The sequence below is a fragment of the Fusarium vanettenii genome, assembly GCF_000151355.1.
Source record: "Fusarium vanettenii 77-13-4 chromosome 1 genomic scaffold NECHAsca_1_chr1_3_0, whole genome shotgun sequence".
Classification (NCBI taxonomy): Eukaryota; Fungi; Ascomycota; class Sordariomycetes; order Hypocreales; family Nectriaceae; genus Fusarium; species Fusarium vanettenii.
Genome location: NW_003315881.1, coordinates 2,099,089 through 2,115,115, shown reverse-complemented (window position 1 = coordinate 2,115,115; position 16,027 = coordinate 2,099,089). Strand labels below are relative to the sequence as shown.

Below are 16,027 nucleotides of genomic sequence, written 5' to 3'. Positions count from 1 at the left end.
GGATCAGCTCATGCAACACCGGAGATGTCAGAATTGAGCAAAGTGCAAATCAGATCTTATCTATCGTGCGAGATAAACATCTCCGCATCTCCGTCTACCTCATTCTAGTCTAGCTGATAAGCCAAACAGCCTCTCCTCTTATATCCAAGCATGACTTCTCTCTATCCATCTTCTTTCTCATAGCAAAATCACCTCGCACGTCAATTGCGAGTCCGGTATAGATCATCAATCCAACCTCACAGCTTCGCCTTGCCGTTCTTTCGCGGATCCCTCAACTTCTGCGAAAACTCGCCCTTAAGTAGGTAATCCGGATACTCCATATTCGCATCGATTCCAACGCTGATGGCGCCCTGACGCCTCCACGCTGCGCCGTCCACCGCCAGGACTTGTCCGTTGACGTAGCCCCCGGCTTCGCTGAAGAGAAACACCGTCGCGTCGGCAATATCCCGCACCGTTCCAAGTCGGCCAGCAGGAATTCCCTTCAGGTACTGTTTGCGCTCGGGTGCCTCCTCACTGCCCAGTCGCGCCAGGCCTTCGGTGCCTTCAATACCTCCAGGTGCAATCACGTTGCTTGTCACTCCTCGTGGTCCATATTCCAGGGCCACTGATGCCATGAGCGAGTCGATGGATGCTTTGGCTGCTGAGACATGCGCCTGGAGCGGCATGCCGGTGTAGTGGAATGTCGCTGAAACGTAAATAATTCGAGGGTTTGAGCTGCGCAGTAGGTGAGGCATCGTGGCCTTGATAGTGTTGAAAGTGCCCAAGACATCAATATCCATAACCGACTTGAATGCGTTGGAGCTCATGCCTTCTATCGGTGCGACAAAGTTACCCGCCGCTCCGGCACTGTCTCTGTTAGCAGCAGAATTCATCATTCAATGGTGAAACCTTACATGACCAAATCAATGCCCCCAAGTTCCTTTACGCATCGTTCTGCTGCAGCCTGTAGACTCTCGACCTAGGGAAGGACGGTCAGTACTCAGGGCAACCCAGATATTATGTCAATCTCACCTTTCGAACATCGCAACCTCCAATCCCAATCACCTTTGCCCCCGGCCTCACGGTTGCAATGTCTTTGGCTGCCGCCTCGGTCTTCTCGACGTTTCTCCCTATGATGCATGCATTCGCGCCCAGACGGACCAGCGCTCGCGTCTGCATGCTGCAGATGCTGCCGGCCCCGCCAGTCACAAAGACAACGCGACCATCTATGAGACAGTCAGCATGAGAAACTCGAACGGTTTCACATGAGCACCACGGGGCGGGAACTCACCAAAGATTCCATCTCTCCAGACCGGGCTGAGGTAGGTTGACTCGGGAACAGACATTGTGGCCTGTCCTGTCTCAGAATAACAGACTATATATGTGATTGATTAAAGGAGAAAAAGAAAGACAAGACAAGACACGCGAAACGATGCCAAAAAGGAAGGCAATATATGAAGTATGAATGAATGCGGAGGAAGTTCAGCTGAGCTGAGATGGAGTTCGTCTCAACCCCGGCCACGTAAGCGGAGCCGCCTGCGTGCCTCGGCTCGGGGTGGGTCTCGAGAAAAAAACAAGCAGAGAATCTGGGGTCGGCCCCGCTTTCTCTCACGCATCTCGGCCGAGTCACGCCGTATTTCTCTCCCGAGGCTCGGGCCGCTGCTGGACCACGTACATCCCATGCGCTGCTCACATGTCAAGGACAAGGTATTTCCCTATTTACACAAGAGGTTCAGAGCGCATCTCATAAAGCTCAGACAAATCTTTGTAGATCTGATTACTGGAATCGACACCCACGAGGGCAGGGCTGCAGAGATGCCAAAGCTTGAATGCTGCACAATCTGATATGCCGAACTTCTCCACCGTACTCTGAATCAAGCAATAGCAAAAAAAAGGGGGTGTATTCCTCCTCATGCAAGATCCTGCAAAAGCTTCTTTTAAACGAGTGGACGTTGAGGCCTCGTTCCTGGACTGCGGGCCCCTCGTAATGCCCAGGTCTCGTCTCAGCTTTAAACACAAAAATCCCGTCCGTCTCCACCACAACCAACCTGGCGTCTTCATCCCGAGTGACATTTTTGGGCCGTGTTTTAGAAGTAAATGACGTGCGGCTTCTGAATTGACCAACGAGATTACTCTGAGCACGTTCCAATTTATCAGATTGCACATACTTTCAGGCCCTTAACCCACAGACAACGGACGGCGTGTCTCGTCTTGGTAGAGCTGCAGCTGTTGTCCTTTGCGGCTCGGCACATAGCTTCCACCCCCCCGCCGGCATTTTTTCAGCTTGGGTCGCCCTGTGGTCTCGCAGCAATTTACTCGCAGGTTACCAATAATACAAACTGACGAGTCAATTCAACGCCTGTCCGCCCTATCTTACCCGTCACATACCCACGGATATAACGTTGCTTATGCGAGGATAAGAGTGTAGCCCGGTACGTGGGCTCCAGCTCTCCCCCCAGTCTGCACGGGCGTGGCACTAACACGGCGCGCAAGCCTTGATTCCGCGCCCAGTTCCCAGCCAAAGAAACGGGTTACCACAGGGGGTGGGAGTGAGTGAGGGGGGCCACCGTCAGAAAAAAAAAACCGAGGGAAAACGGGCCAAGAAAGTGACGGCACGGGACGACTTTCATCTGAAGTCTAAGCGACCCCGAAACATTGGCTCTCCTGAGACGGTGGCTGCAGGGACATATCTGGCAAGATCTTGCTTCCCAGGATGGCCTCTCCTGCAGAGTAAAAAAAGGCCCTGCCTTGCTTCCTGTCGCCTTTTGGGTCTCTTCTCCCCCCTTATCCCTATCTGCATCTATCCCAGCAGGGTCTAGGTCGCCTTGTCTGAGGGCACATCCTCAGCCTCCCGCGCGGCACCCTCGGGCCATGATACCCAAGTCGCCAAGACGTCCGTCGCGCTTATTTTCTCCCCCCCCCCTCCCACCCCTCGCTCCCCGCAGTCTGAAACTTATCCCCGGTCATGTCCGTCCTCTGATCTTTCCCACTTCTTGCCTCTTGTCTCGGTCGTCAACGTGCCTCTGCGGCAAAGGGGTGGGGGAGGCTTGTCTAGCGAGCTGTCAGAAACTGGAAAGGGTGGGAGGGGCTCTGGGGCTGACCAACAGTGCAGTTCCATCCCGTCTCATGATGGGACGCTCATGTTATCCTAGATGCAGCCAAAAGAGACCACGGGCCAGGAACAGCCCTGTTCTTCAATATCAAAAAGTGTTGCCATGACGCCGCCCATAGAAAACGCCATGGCTGACTGACATACCAGCCTCTGCCAACATCATCACATCACATCTGCCAGCCAGATATCGCATCCATGCTTACGTATCTGTTCACACTAGCTCACTCGACACAATCGAAGTGGTTGCAAACCCCTTCTGCACTCCAACAACGACAATTGGTCATCGACAGTAGCTTACATGACACTTCAAACTCATATCATTTTCCAATATTTTTCAACACCGTAGAGTCACGCCAGCCCTGCTATTACATGGTGCTGGCCATTCGAAGAAGCCCCCCGACCTAGGTTGTTCAGAACAAGTACAATGATATCCCATATATCCCTTTCTTTCCCAAATAACCCAATACGCCAGAATAGTGTATAATTTCCAGATCCTGCTGAATGCGAGCCTCCCAGGCAAAAGCACAAGTCTAAACTTTCAAATCCAACTTCCAGAGGCAGTACCGAGCCTGGGTCTGCCTTGTCGTGACTCTCCCTTTCAAACACCTCGTCCATTATTAAGTCAATGCTGCTTAGCTTTGTTGGCATCCGGGCTGCCACTAGCATTCGATCGTGGGAGGCCTTGTCCGGGGAGCACGATACTCAGCCATTATTGAGAGAGCAGTTCCTCAGCACACTCTCCTACCTGCCGTCAAGGGGCCCGCCGCTGAAGCTGGCAATGGCAGAATTGCCATGTTGAAATCCCGGTACGAGTTCCCTAGAGCTCAAAGAAGCACATTCATGTCCTTGGGCCTATCGACCAGAGCCGATAGCACGGTCTTCTCGATGGGCGGGTTCAATCTTTATCAAGTAGATGGAAGAAGACTGCCTGCCTGCTTCAGCCGCAACATAATGGGCAACTCTCAGGTAGCACAATGTAGCGCTCATGGGGTCCTTTTGGGCATGCATGCTTTCGACTGCCATCGGTTGACGTCTTGCAGAAATGCGTGCCAGGATCCGTGCAGGACGTGTAAATGTAGTAGTTCTTGGTGAAGTCGCACATCGTGACAGAGGAAAAGGTATACTGCGAGCCAGAATTAGAACGGAATTGCCAGAAAATATATGTGGCTTTCCAAGGAGGAGTGCAGTCATACCGGAGGACGGAGATTTAGCTTTACGCCTGTAGGAAGAACTCGGGGCAATTGGTCGAGATTGCGCGAGACGAGTATTTTGAAGCAACGACAACAGCCACCAAGTGCTTCTCAATATTGCGCCGTCTGCTAGACGTTGTAACGAATTGATGTCGTTGAGAATCGGTATCAGATGGGACAATGGGTAAAGATGAGGTGGTGGCGTTTATAACAGGCCTCGGGCTGCAACAGAGTTGAGACTGAGATGGTGGGCTCCAAGCTTTTGACGTAGGTGCGAGGTCGGGTTGGCTTGCTTTATCAGGGAAATCTTAAATAAAGAAAGGACTGGAAAGGCGCAAAGGGATCGGGGAAGGGGGTGGGATGGATTGAGTTGGATTAGATTGGACCCAATGGATGTAAAGCCTGCGAGGACTGGCGATGGTTGTGGATGGGGGATCGGGACGGGGACAGAGGGTCCCTTAAGACACGGCGCCGATGAGACCGTGCCATGTCCCGTGTCTGGGTCGGGGAGCAATGACGCCTTTGCTTCAGAGAGAGACGGACGGGGATGCCAGAGGAAATCACCTAGTACAGACAGGACAGGACAGACCAGGACAGACCAGACATTCTGCCCGGCCCAGGGTCTGATCTGTCCGTGTGCCATGTCGTGTCGAGTTCCAGCCAGGTCCGGGTCTGTGACGGCGAGTGGAGCGGGTTCGTCACTTTGGAGCTGGTGGGGGGAAATTTAGGCCTGCTCAAGGGCTCCAAATCTCGAACCACGGGGTTGCACCAGGTAGCACTCACGGGCCAGCTCGCAGCGGTGGTACCGGGAGCCGACGTACCCTTCAATCAGTGAGGTGAGCTGCAGTGCAGTGTCGTGCAGCGCTGTGCAGCGCGGTCCTGTGCGGTGCAGTCGCTGAGCTCTAGCTGTTGGACGAGCAGACGCTGTGAGCGATTCAGTAGAGGCCAGGGCACGCACCATCAGCTCCAGCCTCGACGTCCATTCTCTGTTCATCCCTGTACGCTGCAGTTTCGATCAGCCATCCATCCGCAACGTCCACGGACAGAAGGGTTGCTCTGCCTATGTTTCTGCTCCTCCAGGGGTTGCACAAGCCCGGCAAGCCGGATTAATCCAAGAGGGCATTCCGACTTCCGCCTCACTGCCCCTAGACGTCAACAAACGACGGCCGTCAAGAGGGAAAAAAGACAACGCCGCGTACCTCCGATGCCCGAACCGCCGCCCGCTGGGATGGCGTCTCAATGGCGTCAACAGTGGGAGTTGCACAAACTCTGTGGGGTGGGATTCCTTCCCGCACCCTGAGGGCCGGCCATGATACTGTATCTGCCCTCCTTCTCCCAGGCTTCCATCGGCCGCCAATACTGTTAGGGTCAGCGCCACGGCGGAGTGGCCCTGGCAATGGATCCTTGAATGTTCAACGTTTGCGCTTTCGTGATGCGAATTTCTAGCGGCCGGAACTTGGCCCGTCTTGTGTAGGCGGGCGGGTCGGGAGCCACGGATGACTTCCCTGCCGACACGCCGGCATCTTGACTCTCGATTGGAATGGATTCTCGGGCGTTATCCTAGGTATTCAACTCGTAAACCAGGGGGTGGGAAAGGGGGAGTCTCAAATTCTTCAACGGCCAATGGTGGTGGTGGCGAGCGAATCCTTACCTTGGGATCTCGATAGGTACAGTAGCACTGAAGTCCCAAATGCCGGACACATGCAAATTGCTTGCAGAGGGAGGACCTATCTCAGACCCGCGAGAGCTTGCAGTGCCAGCACAGCACTGCACCGGCTTCGGATGCCGACCTCTGGGCAATGGGATACCACGCACACTGAGCACTCAATGGCCTGGCATACCTGACTAGGAGATCCGTGAGTGCAACCGAGCTCACCACATTCTGCCATCCATCCATGGTTGCAGGGCACGATGATGCCCCAAGCACCCAGCGTCCAAAACCCAGCACCAAGGGAAGGGCCTCAGCAACCCTTTCAGACAAGAGGTTGCAGGGGTCGCTAGCGTCGCAGGTTGGCAAAAGTTGCTGATGGCAGGACTACCTACTGAAGCATACGCAGCCAGCCAGGCAGTCCGCCCATCGAGGCCTTGCATCTGTTGGGTTGGGCGTTGGCGGTGGAGATGGTGGTGGACTGTCTTGGCGGCTCTCAAATTTGAAGCTGCGGATGCCGTGGCACGGAGCCTCCTTCCTCCATTAGATGGAGTGCATGTTCCTGAGCAAGCCAGTAGGATGGGGGGACCTTCCAGTTGCTCTCTGAGATCAGTGCGTCTTGTCTTATTAGGAAGCCGAAGCAGGAGCAGGAGCTACGTAGTAGACCTGGCATGAGCGAGTGGCCACTGTCTACTGTCCACTCATTTGCAGCTTCCCTCTTCCTGTGCCTTGGTCCTTGCTTCTCGCTCCTTGTTCCTGTCAACGGCGAAGTTTTGAGGAAGGACATTGGAAGCAAAGGTGGTGCCTTGCTTTCCACTTTTTCACTCCCGCCTCCACCTCCATGCAGCATCCCATCTCCACCTCCGCTTTCATCCATCCGTCGCTTTGGCTTTCCTGCATCGTACCGCCCTTGCAAATCAGCCCTGGCCTGGGTGAGTCTGCTGCTGCAATTCTGCACGCTAGGATGCAGCACAGAATATCCATTCGGGTACCTTGGTAGCTTCCTTCGGGGGCAAACATCTGGTCTCTCCTTTTCTAATCTTCAATCTTCAGCTATCGCCACATTGTGCTGCATCTTTGGTCCTCACCTTGTCCCTGCTGCCCACCAACTCCCGCCCCGTGATCTATCTTGGTCGGCTGTTGGTGTTGGTATCAAGTTACGGCCCAAGCACGCCGATCAACAAACCGCCCATGCCCTGGGCCGCCATCAACCCTGGTTGCCACGCACGCTCGTGGACTACCAGACGGTGACACTGCCCATTGGCTCCACTGGCTCGAAACCCTCGGTGTGATCGCCTAGCAGAGGCTGGCACGGCTGGCCAAACATCAAGAGGCATTCGGTTACTTGACATGTCAAATCCAGCCCAAATCCGGGGTGAACCTCTGGCTCTCCACCAAGCTGTGACAGCCAGCGAGGCGAACCTTCGGGTACCTACAGTACATGGTTCTCTTTCTGCGTCTCGTACATCAGACTGGTCAGCCCTAGCCAGGGTTTGGCCTCTCGACCCCACGCCCGGCGGTATCTTTTGGGCATGGTCTGGTTTCTTGCTTTCGGCATCACCAAAGCTTTCGTCTCCTCATCAACCCACCGGCCCAACTGCACCCATGGGCCTGTTCGGATGCCCCAGTCCAGGCAGAACCATCCTCTCCTCCTCTGTCACCAACGCAAGAGGCCTCAGCAGACCCTGTCCTGGATTCAAAACTGCGCAGCCTCGCACCCAGGTTCCCTCGTCAAGCTTGATATTCCGGGCTCAAAGCTCAGGAACGGCCTAGCGAGATGCCCCGCACACAACAGGGTGCAAGGTTCCATCGCCACGGCACACTACGGGTACCGTTTTACCTACATCGCTAGAGAGCTGCAAAAAGAAAAACCTCGATCAGTTCCATGCACCAGCAGGATTCTAGTGTGGGTTGATGCAAACATTGATTGACCTTTGATCAAGCGGAGCAGCATGCAACACTGCTTCACCAAAGGCACCAACCACGTTTTACTCGGCTGATCAGGCCATGGAAGGCAATGAGAACGACGCTTGACATGGAGCCGGTTAGTCCTGACAGCTTTGACCTGCTAGTCCGGCCACAAAGCAGCTTCTATTCCCTCAGACATGTTGTTGATTGAGGTGCAATGACCAACTAATACACGAGCATTGGCCATGGTAGCAACATGGTTATCCACCCGGACCTCGCGAGTACCCGCGCTGACCAGGATACGGTCCCTTTGCGCCGATTTCATATCACCTCGATGAGATTGACCGCATGCCAAGAGGTCTATTGGAACCAACGACCGAGTAGCCTCATGAATCAGGATACCATCCTGGAGCGCCTCAAGGTGCGCCAAGGGCCATGAAGATCTTCAGCTCAGGCGTCATGGCAAACAATGCATTAGTGATCAAAGCTGAAAGCCAACGTCTACAGGGCACTCCCTTGTTCGATATTGCAGAGGCTTCACTCATTGAGAAGCAGATTCGTCCTGGGACTTCTTGGTAAAAATGGATCGCAATCTTCCTTTATTCAGCTCGAGATAACCAAAGAGATGCTGACAGTGGATTCAAGATCATGACGTGAGGTTTTGGTGCATCAGGGCCAAACAACGCCTCAATCAATCTAACGCTGAACTATTGGCTTTCATCAAGGCAGGACATGTCCGACGGCGTCGCGTACTAGTTTAGGAGCAACCATGATCGAAGCGAAGCTCCCTTGAGGTCGACAGAAGCTTCCAATTCCTTTCAACCCTTGCTGGAAGCGTGTCAGTGTGGACACAGCTCGGCTTTTGCTGGTGCTGGTGCTACCCAAGCGCGAATTGGCTTTCCAGGCCGCGTGGTGTTCGCAACGGAGCCGCCACGGCATGGCTACAAACCCTGGAAGTACCTCGACGACTTGTCCATGGCGGGACGCTTGAGATGGTCTAGCAGAAACGAAGGGTAACAAACTTCCAGGCGATGCTCATATCATACCAGGCTCCCCACCGGGCTCGGAGAAGTGATCGGGGAGATTGAATCACGCGAGTTAAGAATATCCTGGACTGATGGAATGCGCCCATGTCGCCAGCCACAGCCGTGCCATGTCGATCAGAGGCAGAAGCCGTCCCCATACCCACCTAGCGTGGCCCTCACCAGCCACTATTCGATGCCAAAAATGCAGTCGCCACGTGGAAAAGATCAAACGTTCAACTCTAAACACCGTCACTTGCAGACAAATCGACACTCAAGGGCTCACGGACTTGGGTGAGAAGGGGCCAGCAGTCGACCTGGTCGTATCTGCCCAGAAACAGGTGCCCCAAGGAGACGGGATCCGAGCCACCGACTGTCTCCCAAATCCTTTGTTTGTCTTCCCTCTCCTTACCGGATTGGGCCAGCGGCATCAGGTCAAAGCGCTGTCCAGAGTTTCATCTAAGCCGTTAGTGTCCAAATTACAGTTCCCTGAGCTTCGCGCTTCATCTGCTACACGACACGACGGTCGGTGTCTGGAGGACTTCTGACCGAACCACCCAGGTGGTCTTATCCCGCGCAGCGCAGCGTGTCGGGTGCTTCGGCCTGCCGGCTTGGAGCCTCCGAGAGGGACGGACAGAAGTGCCCATGTGCTCTGCAACTGACTCGAGCCCAATTGCCTGCGCGTTAATGTGCGAGTCCATCGTGTTTCGCTCGGACTTTTTTTGGTCGCCCCTCGTGCAATTCTATTCATGCAGGCTTGAGGCGCCATCCCAATCGGTATTGTTTGCTCTTCTTTAGTGAGTCGCACGAGGCTATATCGGCAAGTTGCGATTCTGCTATTGCTACACTTTGCAGACCGACATTGGATAATATCTCCAAGACTGCAGGATGACTCGTCACACGTTCGCTTCGTGCCAGCAACCAGGTTGGTGGTTGTCGCTTCGCCGCAGTCTACCTGATCACATCACATGGATGTTGAGTACAAAAGTTCTGGATGTGTGAATGTCCTCGGGTTACCCCCGGTACCAATTAGCCCGACTTTCAGTATGTTGTCTCTATTACACCAGTTGACCAGCAACGCTTGGTGAGCTCGCAGTGGACTCTGTGTCCTCGAGTGACGTAGCTGCCAAGAGTGTAATGGGAGGTTTTCTGCAGCCAGGAGTTTGGTGTGATCTTGAGGTGGGGAAGCCGGTTGAAGGTGTAAGTAAGGACCTTCAACATCCAGTTACACTTACAGATGGGCACAGTATCTACCTCCCTCGGGGAGAAGAACCCGTGAATACCCCGTCAATTTCGTCAACACACATCCTCATCCATTCTAGATAACAAGTCTTATTCGGGACCATGGCAGTCGTCGTATCCTCTCATTTGACTCCGTCGGCTACGAGTTCCCTAGGTTCTCGACTAGATCCAGCCGCTGTCGGACGCCGCACCGGAGCGTGTGCCAACGGATCCCTACTGGGGTCCAGTCCGTCGCCAAGCGCTCTTCAAGATAGGTAGCGTTTGGGGTATTACGAAATGTACGCGGTTGCAGAAGGCCACCATAGCCCTCCAGCTCTAAACCAGTTTCCTTTGTAAGCCTCACCACGATGTCCAGAGCTAGACTATCAGAACTATTTCTCGGGAGTACCACAATGGCAGGGATTATCCAACCGTTGGGCTATTCACTTATTTACTCTCATTCGGTGAGCTGCATCTTGTTGTGGAGGCAGCCATCTCCTTTGAGTCCCCTGCAGTTTAACTCATGGTTAGCATAACCATGGGGCTATCATGGAATTACGCACTAGCGGTGAATACACATGTGAGAGAACCCTCGAGGCACACTTTAAGTTCTCGCATTGTTGTTTGTTATCTTGGTACTTCTTGGTGTGTCATAGCATGGCCAATATGATGCATGTCACTATTCCCACTGGGACTGCCCATATGTTTAGGGTAACTTGAGGTAACTGACCGATAGTGGCAACAAGTGGCTCATGGGGAGCCCAAGGTTAATGTAGCTTTATCTAGACTTGTTATCAGGTGCAATGGGAATCGATCTTCCCGGTCTAGGGGACCAGTTAAGCCAACGTTGATTATTGCCATTGCCATGTGTCAAGCGAGGTGCCACAACATCGATGTGACACGCACCCACACACAGGGACGGGGACATCAACCAGGTTGTATGGAAGGATAATCAATCCGTCCAACCGGACCCAAAAAAGGGCGCCTCTTCATATGTCATCGAATAGGCAGGCACCCAAAACATTTCACAATGTCTAGCGATAGTCAAATAGGGAGTCTAAGGAAAAGGAATGCGGAACGTGGTAGTATCGGTCGCATTACTGTACTGGCCCATTTTACCCTTGGCAGGTGAATGTTTACCCGTCGAACAAGGCCCGCTTGACACGCAACCGTATTGACACACATTGATGGTTTGCCACGTTTGCAAGACTCAATCCAATGTCATCCATGATAGCATGGAAAGGAGCAAGCAGCCACAAGGAGCTCGTGCAACACTCTCATGAGGTGGTACCACCAGCCACAGCTAAACCCGGTCTTAGCCGCACGAGCCACGCGGAGAGGCCAATCACAAGCGCGAATGAGGCGTAAATTTGCCTTGGTTGCGCGCGCTTCTCTGCTGAGCGAGCCTGATGGAGCCCACTCCGTCGCCACTCCTCCATGCGATTCATCTCGATTTGCCTGCAACTCAACGGAAGCTCCCCCGAGCTTCAACACCCCATGGCCATCCTCGATCCATCATCAACCGTCCGCCCGGCATCTTGAGCAGAAGCGACCTTCTCCACATGCTGGCCCTTATCACCATCCACGACTCCTTTTCCTCTCCCTGCCATCGAGCCCACACGCCGCGTTGAGGGGCTATCGGTTTCCACCTCCACCTGGGTGCTGGCCCAGACAAAGGCACTAGGATGACCGAGTTATCACCGCGAGGTGTACGGTTCTCGGGCACCGAAGACGAGCATTGCGATAAGATCAACAGCCTCCGACACGACGGTGCGAACGAATCCAATGGCGACCCCCATGCGACAGAGCGTCAAGACGAGCTGGGCACACTGTCCCGGTACACAGAATCATCGGCCCATACCGGGTCGTTGACCTCACTGCATCCTGGGACTGTCATCAACGGAAACCCCAAGTCACAGCGAAGCAGCACCGGTGATGATGGCGCCGGATATGCCAACGGCAGTTGGCCACAGCGGCCGCTGGGTCCTGCGAGAACGCCCTCGAGCACATACAATCCGGCAACGTCGAGAAAACCAGGCCATCCACAAGCAACTCCATCCTTCACCGAGGCCATCCGATCGTCATCCAAGACACGCCCACTAAAGACTGAGAGCAGATTTCGCGCCCAGGAGCGAGCATATGTCCAGAAACTCCGGCAAGACTATAGCGGTGGATACTTTACATCGTATTCGAGCCTGAACGGGAACGATTCAGATTCGGAAGGGGAGACTCCGTCATCAGAGGGCCCATACGATGATCGTTTTGATCAAGAAACCATCATGTTTTATGGGAATGACAACCTCCAACCAACAGACGAAGACCTAAAAGACCCAGAAAACCGCGAGAGGCTCGAGTGGCATGGCATGCTGGAGGCTGTCTTGACGGGAGACGTCGTACGGCAAGAGAAGAAACGATTGATTGGTTCAGCCGACCAGCAGGCCGGCAAATCCGCCCACAAAACCGAGCTATGGCTAGGCATTCGTTCCAAGGTCTGCGGAAGACATATCCCTGTCCAGAGACGCATGCTTGAGGAAGCACGGTCTACCTTGGACCGCACGCTGGAAGAGATTATCAACTTTGAAGTTAAAGGAGAGAGTGAAGTTGGGAAACCACCATATGAGCAAGTCAAGGACATGGTGAAGAAGATTGAGAAGTGCGAAAACCTGTATCCATCCTGGTCTGCGCTCGCAGCAGAGCACAAGGCGGCAGATTCTCCAGCTTTCAAGGAAGCGCACGAAGCAATCATCTCGTGGTACAACACAAACGAAATGATCAACACCGAGCTCTCTATTCTCAAGAAATGGGTGGGCAACGATGATCTGGACTTTACACGGACCAAGCAAAGGTCTCCCGCCGTCAACGGCATCAGCAACGACGAGACTTCGTTCTTGGACAGGCTCATGAAGGAGGACGGACTTCAATCTCTCTACAACGACGACGACGAGAAGGGTATGCTCGTGCCTATATCGATTGTTATCAACAAGGCCAAGGGCACGCTCATCAGGAATTCTGCCCCTTTCCGCAAGCGGCATCTTCCACCGTATCTCGAGGAACTCCTCACACTTATCAGCTTCCCTTCCCGCCTCATCGAAGAGATTACTCGAACACGTTTGGCTTATGCTCGGAGAGTTAAGGAATCTGCCCAGCAAAACCCCCTGATGCAAAATCAGATGATATCTCAGTTCCAACTTCTGCTCAAGTTCGCCATTCGAATCAAACTGGAATGCACCTCCATCGCGAATCCGGAGCCAGGATGGGACTTGCCCCCTTGCATCGACGAGTCTTTCGACCAAGTTGTGCTGGAAGCACTGAAGTATTATTTCAAGATGCTCAACTGGAAACTGAGCGGCAACAAAAACACGTTCAAGGAAGCGGAACTACTATTCCAAGAATGGGACTTTGCCAACGAAATCGGCAGCCATCTGCAGCGTGGTCACATTGAAGTGGCGGAGCAGTTCAGTTCGTTGACCTTCAAGGCGTTGAACAGACTGAGTCAAACTTTCGAGAAGGAGTTGCAGGCGAAGCCCAAGGAGAGCGCAACAGAGATGAGCAAGCGTTACAAGGCTTGTCTTGATTCGGTTCGAGTTCGTCAACGAATGCTTCAACGATTCAGCCGAATGTTGAGCGACAACTATGAGCATGCGTCGGATTACAGCATCTCGTTTACCCCAGAGACAATGCAGAAATTCTACGATCAGCTGGTTGCCTCTGCACACTTCCAGGTGGACACTGGAGTTTTTGAGCAGGACAATACATATGTCATTGCATCCCCTCACCTACGGGAGAGGCTCGAGGACATTCAGGTTATGATGGCCATAACGTCCCAGGATCAGTTCCCTGACGAGCTCGGGGAGCAATACCTACTCATTCTTCGGCCTGAAGATCCGCTCAACTGGTTCGGCGAAACAATCCCTGTGCCATTGCGAGATCAGAACATCGATTTGAAGCGAGGCCACATTCGACTTTGTGCTTCTAGCCCTCAAACACTGCACAATGCGCGAAGGGCGTTCCTCGATGCAGTGGATATGCATGTTGACCTCGTACAAGAGTCGAGGTCCAACATTCACAAAGTAAACACAAGGCTGACCGAGCTGAGGAGGGTGGCATACAAGCTTTCAAACACTTTCATGGACAGTGTTGAGATCATCAGGAAGCAAGCCCGGGGCAAAGACTGCCAAGAATTGATTCAGACATGTTTTGTTTTTGCTACAGAATTTGGTCAACGATCGCTGCTCTATATGGACAGCAACAGACGGCAGATGAACAACCTCAAGCTGACTAAGCTCGCACTGGACTGGGTGAGCTTCATCTGCGATGACTGCATCGCGTCGGATCGAAAGACGTTTCGCTGGGCTGTCCTTGCGCTCGAATTCGCAATGGGCATGACGCGAGGACGTCACATCTTGGCACTTGGAGAGGATGAGTACGCCAAGCTTCGTTCCAAGGTTGCAGGGTGCATGTCGTTGCTTATCTCGCACTTCGATATCATGGGCGCCAGATCGAACCTTGCGGCTCAAGCTGAAAAGGAACGAATTGAGGCGCTGGTGGGGCAGTTTAGGAAGCTTGACAAGAATAGGATGTTGAACGACGAGGAGGCTTCCCGCTGCATCACGGAGCAGCGCATGGATGAGCTGGAGAGAGTGGACGAGTACCGACGGGAGAAGGTTGCCGAGAGGCAGGGAGTGGGTCGAGTACTGGAAGGTAACAACGAAGTCGACCGATCGCTGGCATATCTCTCTTCGTCTGCAACCAACGTCACTATGCGCTGGCAGCAAGGTCAGTTTGTGGGAGGTGGAACATTTGGCAACGTCTACGCCGCGATGAACCTCGACACAGGCCACTTGATGGCAGTCAAGGAGATTCGACTGCAGGATCCCAAGCTTATTCCGACAATCGCCGAGGCGATTAGGGAAGAAATGGGCGTGCTCGAAGTCCTGGACCACCCGAACGTGGTATCGTACTACGGCATTGAAGTCCACCGAGATAGGGTGTACATCTTTATGGAGTTTTGCTCAGGAGGATCTCTGGCCAACCTCCTGGAGCATGGCCGAATCGAAGACGAGCAGGTTATTATGGTCTACGCTCTTCAGTTGCTCGAGGGTCTTGCCTATCTGCACGAGAGCGGCATTGCCCATCGAGACATCAAACCTGAAAGTAAGTGTTGTGTCCTGACTTGTCACCAGAGCGGAGAAAGCTAACCGTTGAAAAGATATCCTCCTCGACCACAATGGTATTATCAAGTATGTGGATTTTGGCGCAGCCAAGGTGATTGCTCGTCAAGGCCGCACTCTTGCGGACCGACAAGCATCGATGCCAAACAGGTCCATGACTGGTACACCCATGTACATGTCACCGGAGGTGATCAAGGGCGAAAATCCTGGTAAGCCTGGGGCAGTCGATATCTGGTCCCTTGGCTGCGTTATCCTAGAGATGGCGACTGGCAGAAGACCGTGGGCACAGCTCGACAACGAATGGGCCATCATGTACAACATTGCTCAAGGCAATCCGCCTCAGCTCCCGCCTCCTGATCAGCTCAGCCCGCAAGGAATCGACTTCTTGAAGAGATGCTTTGCGCGGGATCCTCGAAACCGGTCATCGGCGGTTGAACTCTTGCAGCATGAATGGATAACATCGATTCGAAGCCAGGTGGTGGAACCAGCCACACCGAGCGACACGAGCGGCTCAGCCCAGTCAACACCAACAGTCAGCTCAACATCGAGCAGACTGGGTGGTGTTGATGGATTTTATTAGGGGAAGTCCAACAGCGCCTCCTGACATGGCAGGGGACGAGTTGGGATGAGATTGAGCAATGTTGAGGAAGAGGAGGTGAAACAAAGGAAAGGAAGGGTAAATGGGACGAGGACATATTCTATCGTTTGCTCGAGCACCAGTCTCTTATAGGTAGCTGGGCAGATCTACATGAGCGGCGAGTTTGGAGTTTTTGTAC

General features: G+C 53.6%; 2 protein-coding genes across 2 annotated transcripts; one reads left to right on the top strand and one right to left on the bottom strand.

Annotated features, from left to right (window-relative positions):
- Positions 1–60: 60 nt before the first annotated feature.
- On the bottom strand, positions 61–1,325 carry NECHADRAFT_98848 (uncharacterized protein; the record flags this gene model as incomplete). The annotated part of the gene is made up of 4 exons (XM_003053584.1): positions 61–846; positions 894–958; positions 1,012–1,205; positions 1,271–1,325. 4 exons carry the CDS (start codon positions 1,323–1,325, stop codon positions 237–239), a joined length of 924 nt encoding a protein of 307 aa, XP_003053630.1. The 3' UTR covers positions 61–236.
- A 10,440-nt stretch (positions 1,326–11,765) lies between these two features.
- On the top strand, positions 11,766–15,831 carry NECHADRAFT_90174 (uncharacterized protein; the record flags this gene model as incomplete). The annotated part of the gene is made up of 2 exons (XM_003054313.1): positions 11,766–15,234; positions 15,290–15,831. The coding sequence occupies 2 exons, from the start codon at positions 11,766–11,768 to the stop codon at positions 15,829–15,831; spliced, it is 4,011 nt and encodes a 1,336-aa protein (XP_003054359.1).
- Between the last annotated feature and the right edge of the window lie 196 nt (positions 15,832–16,027).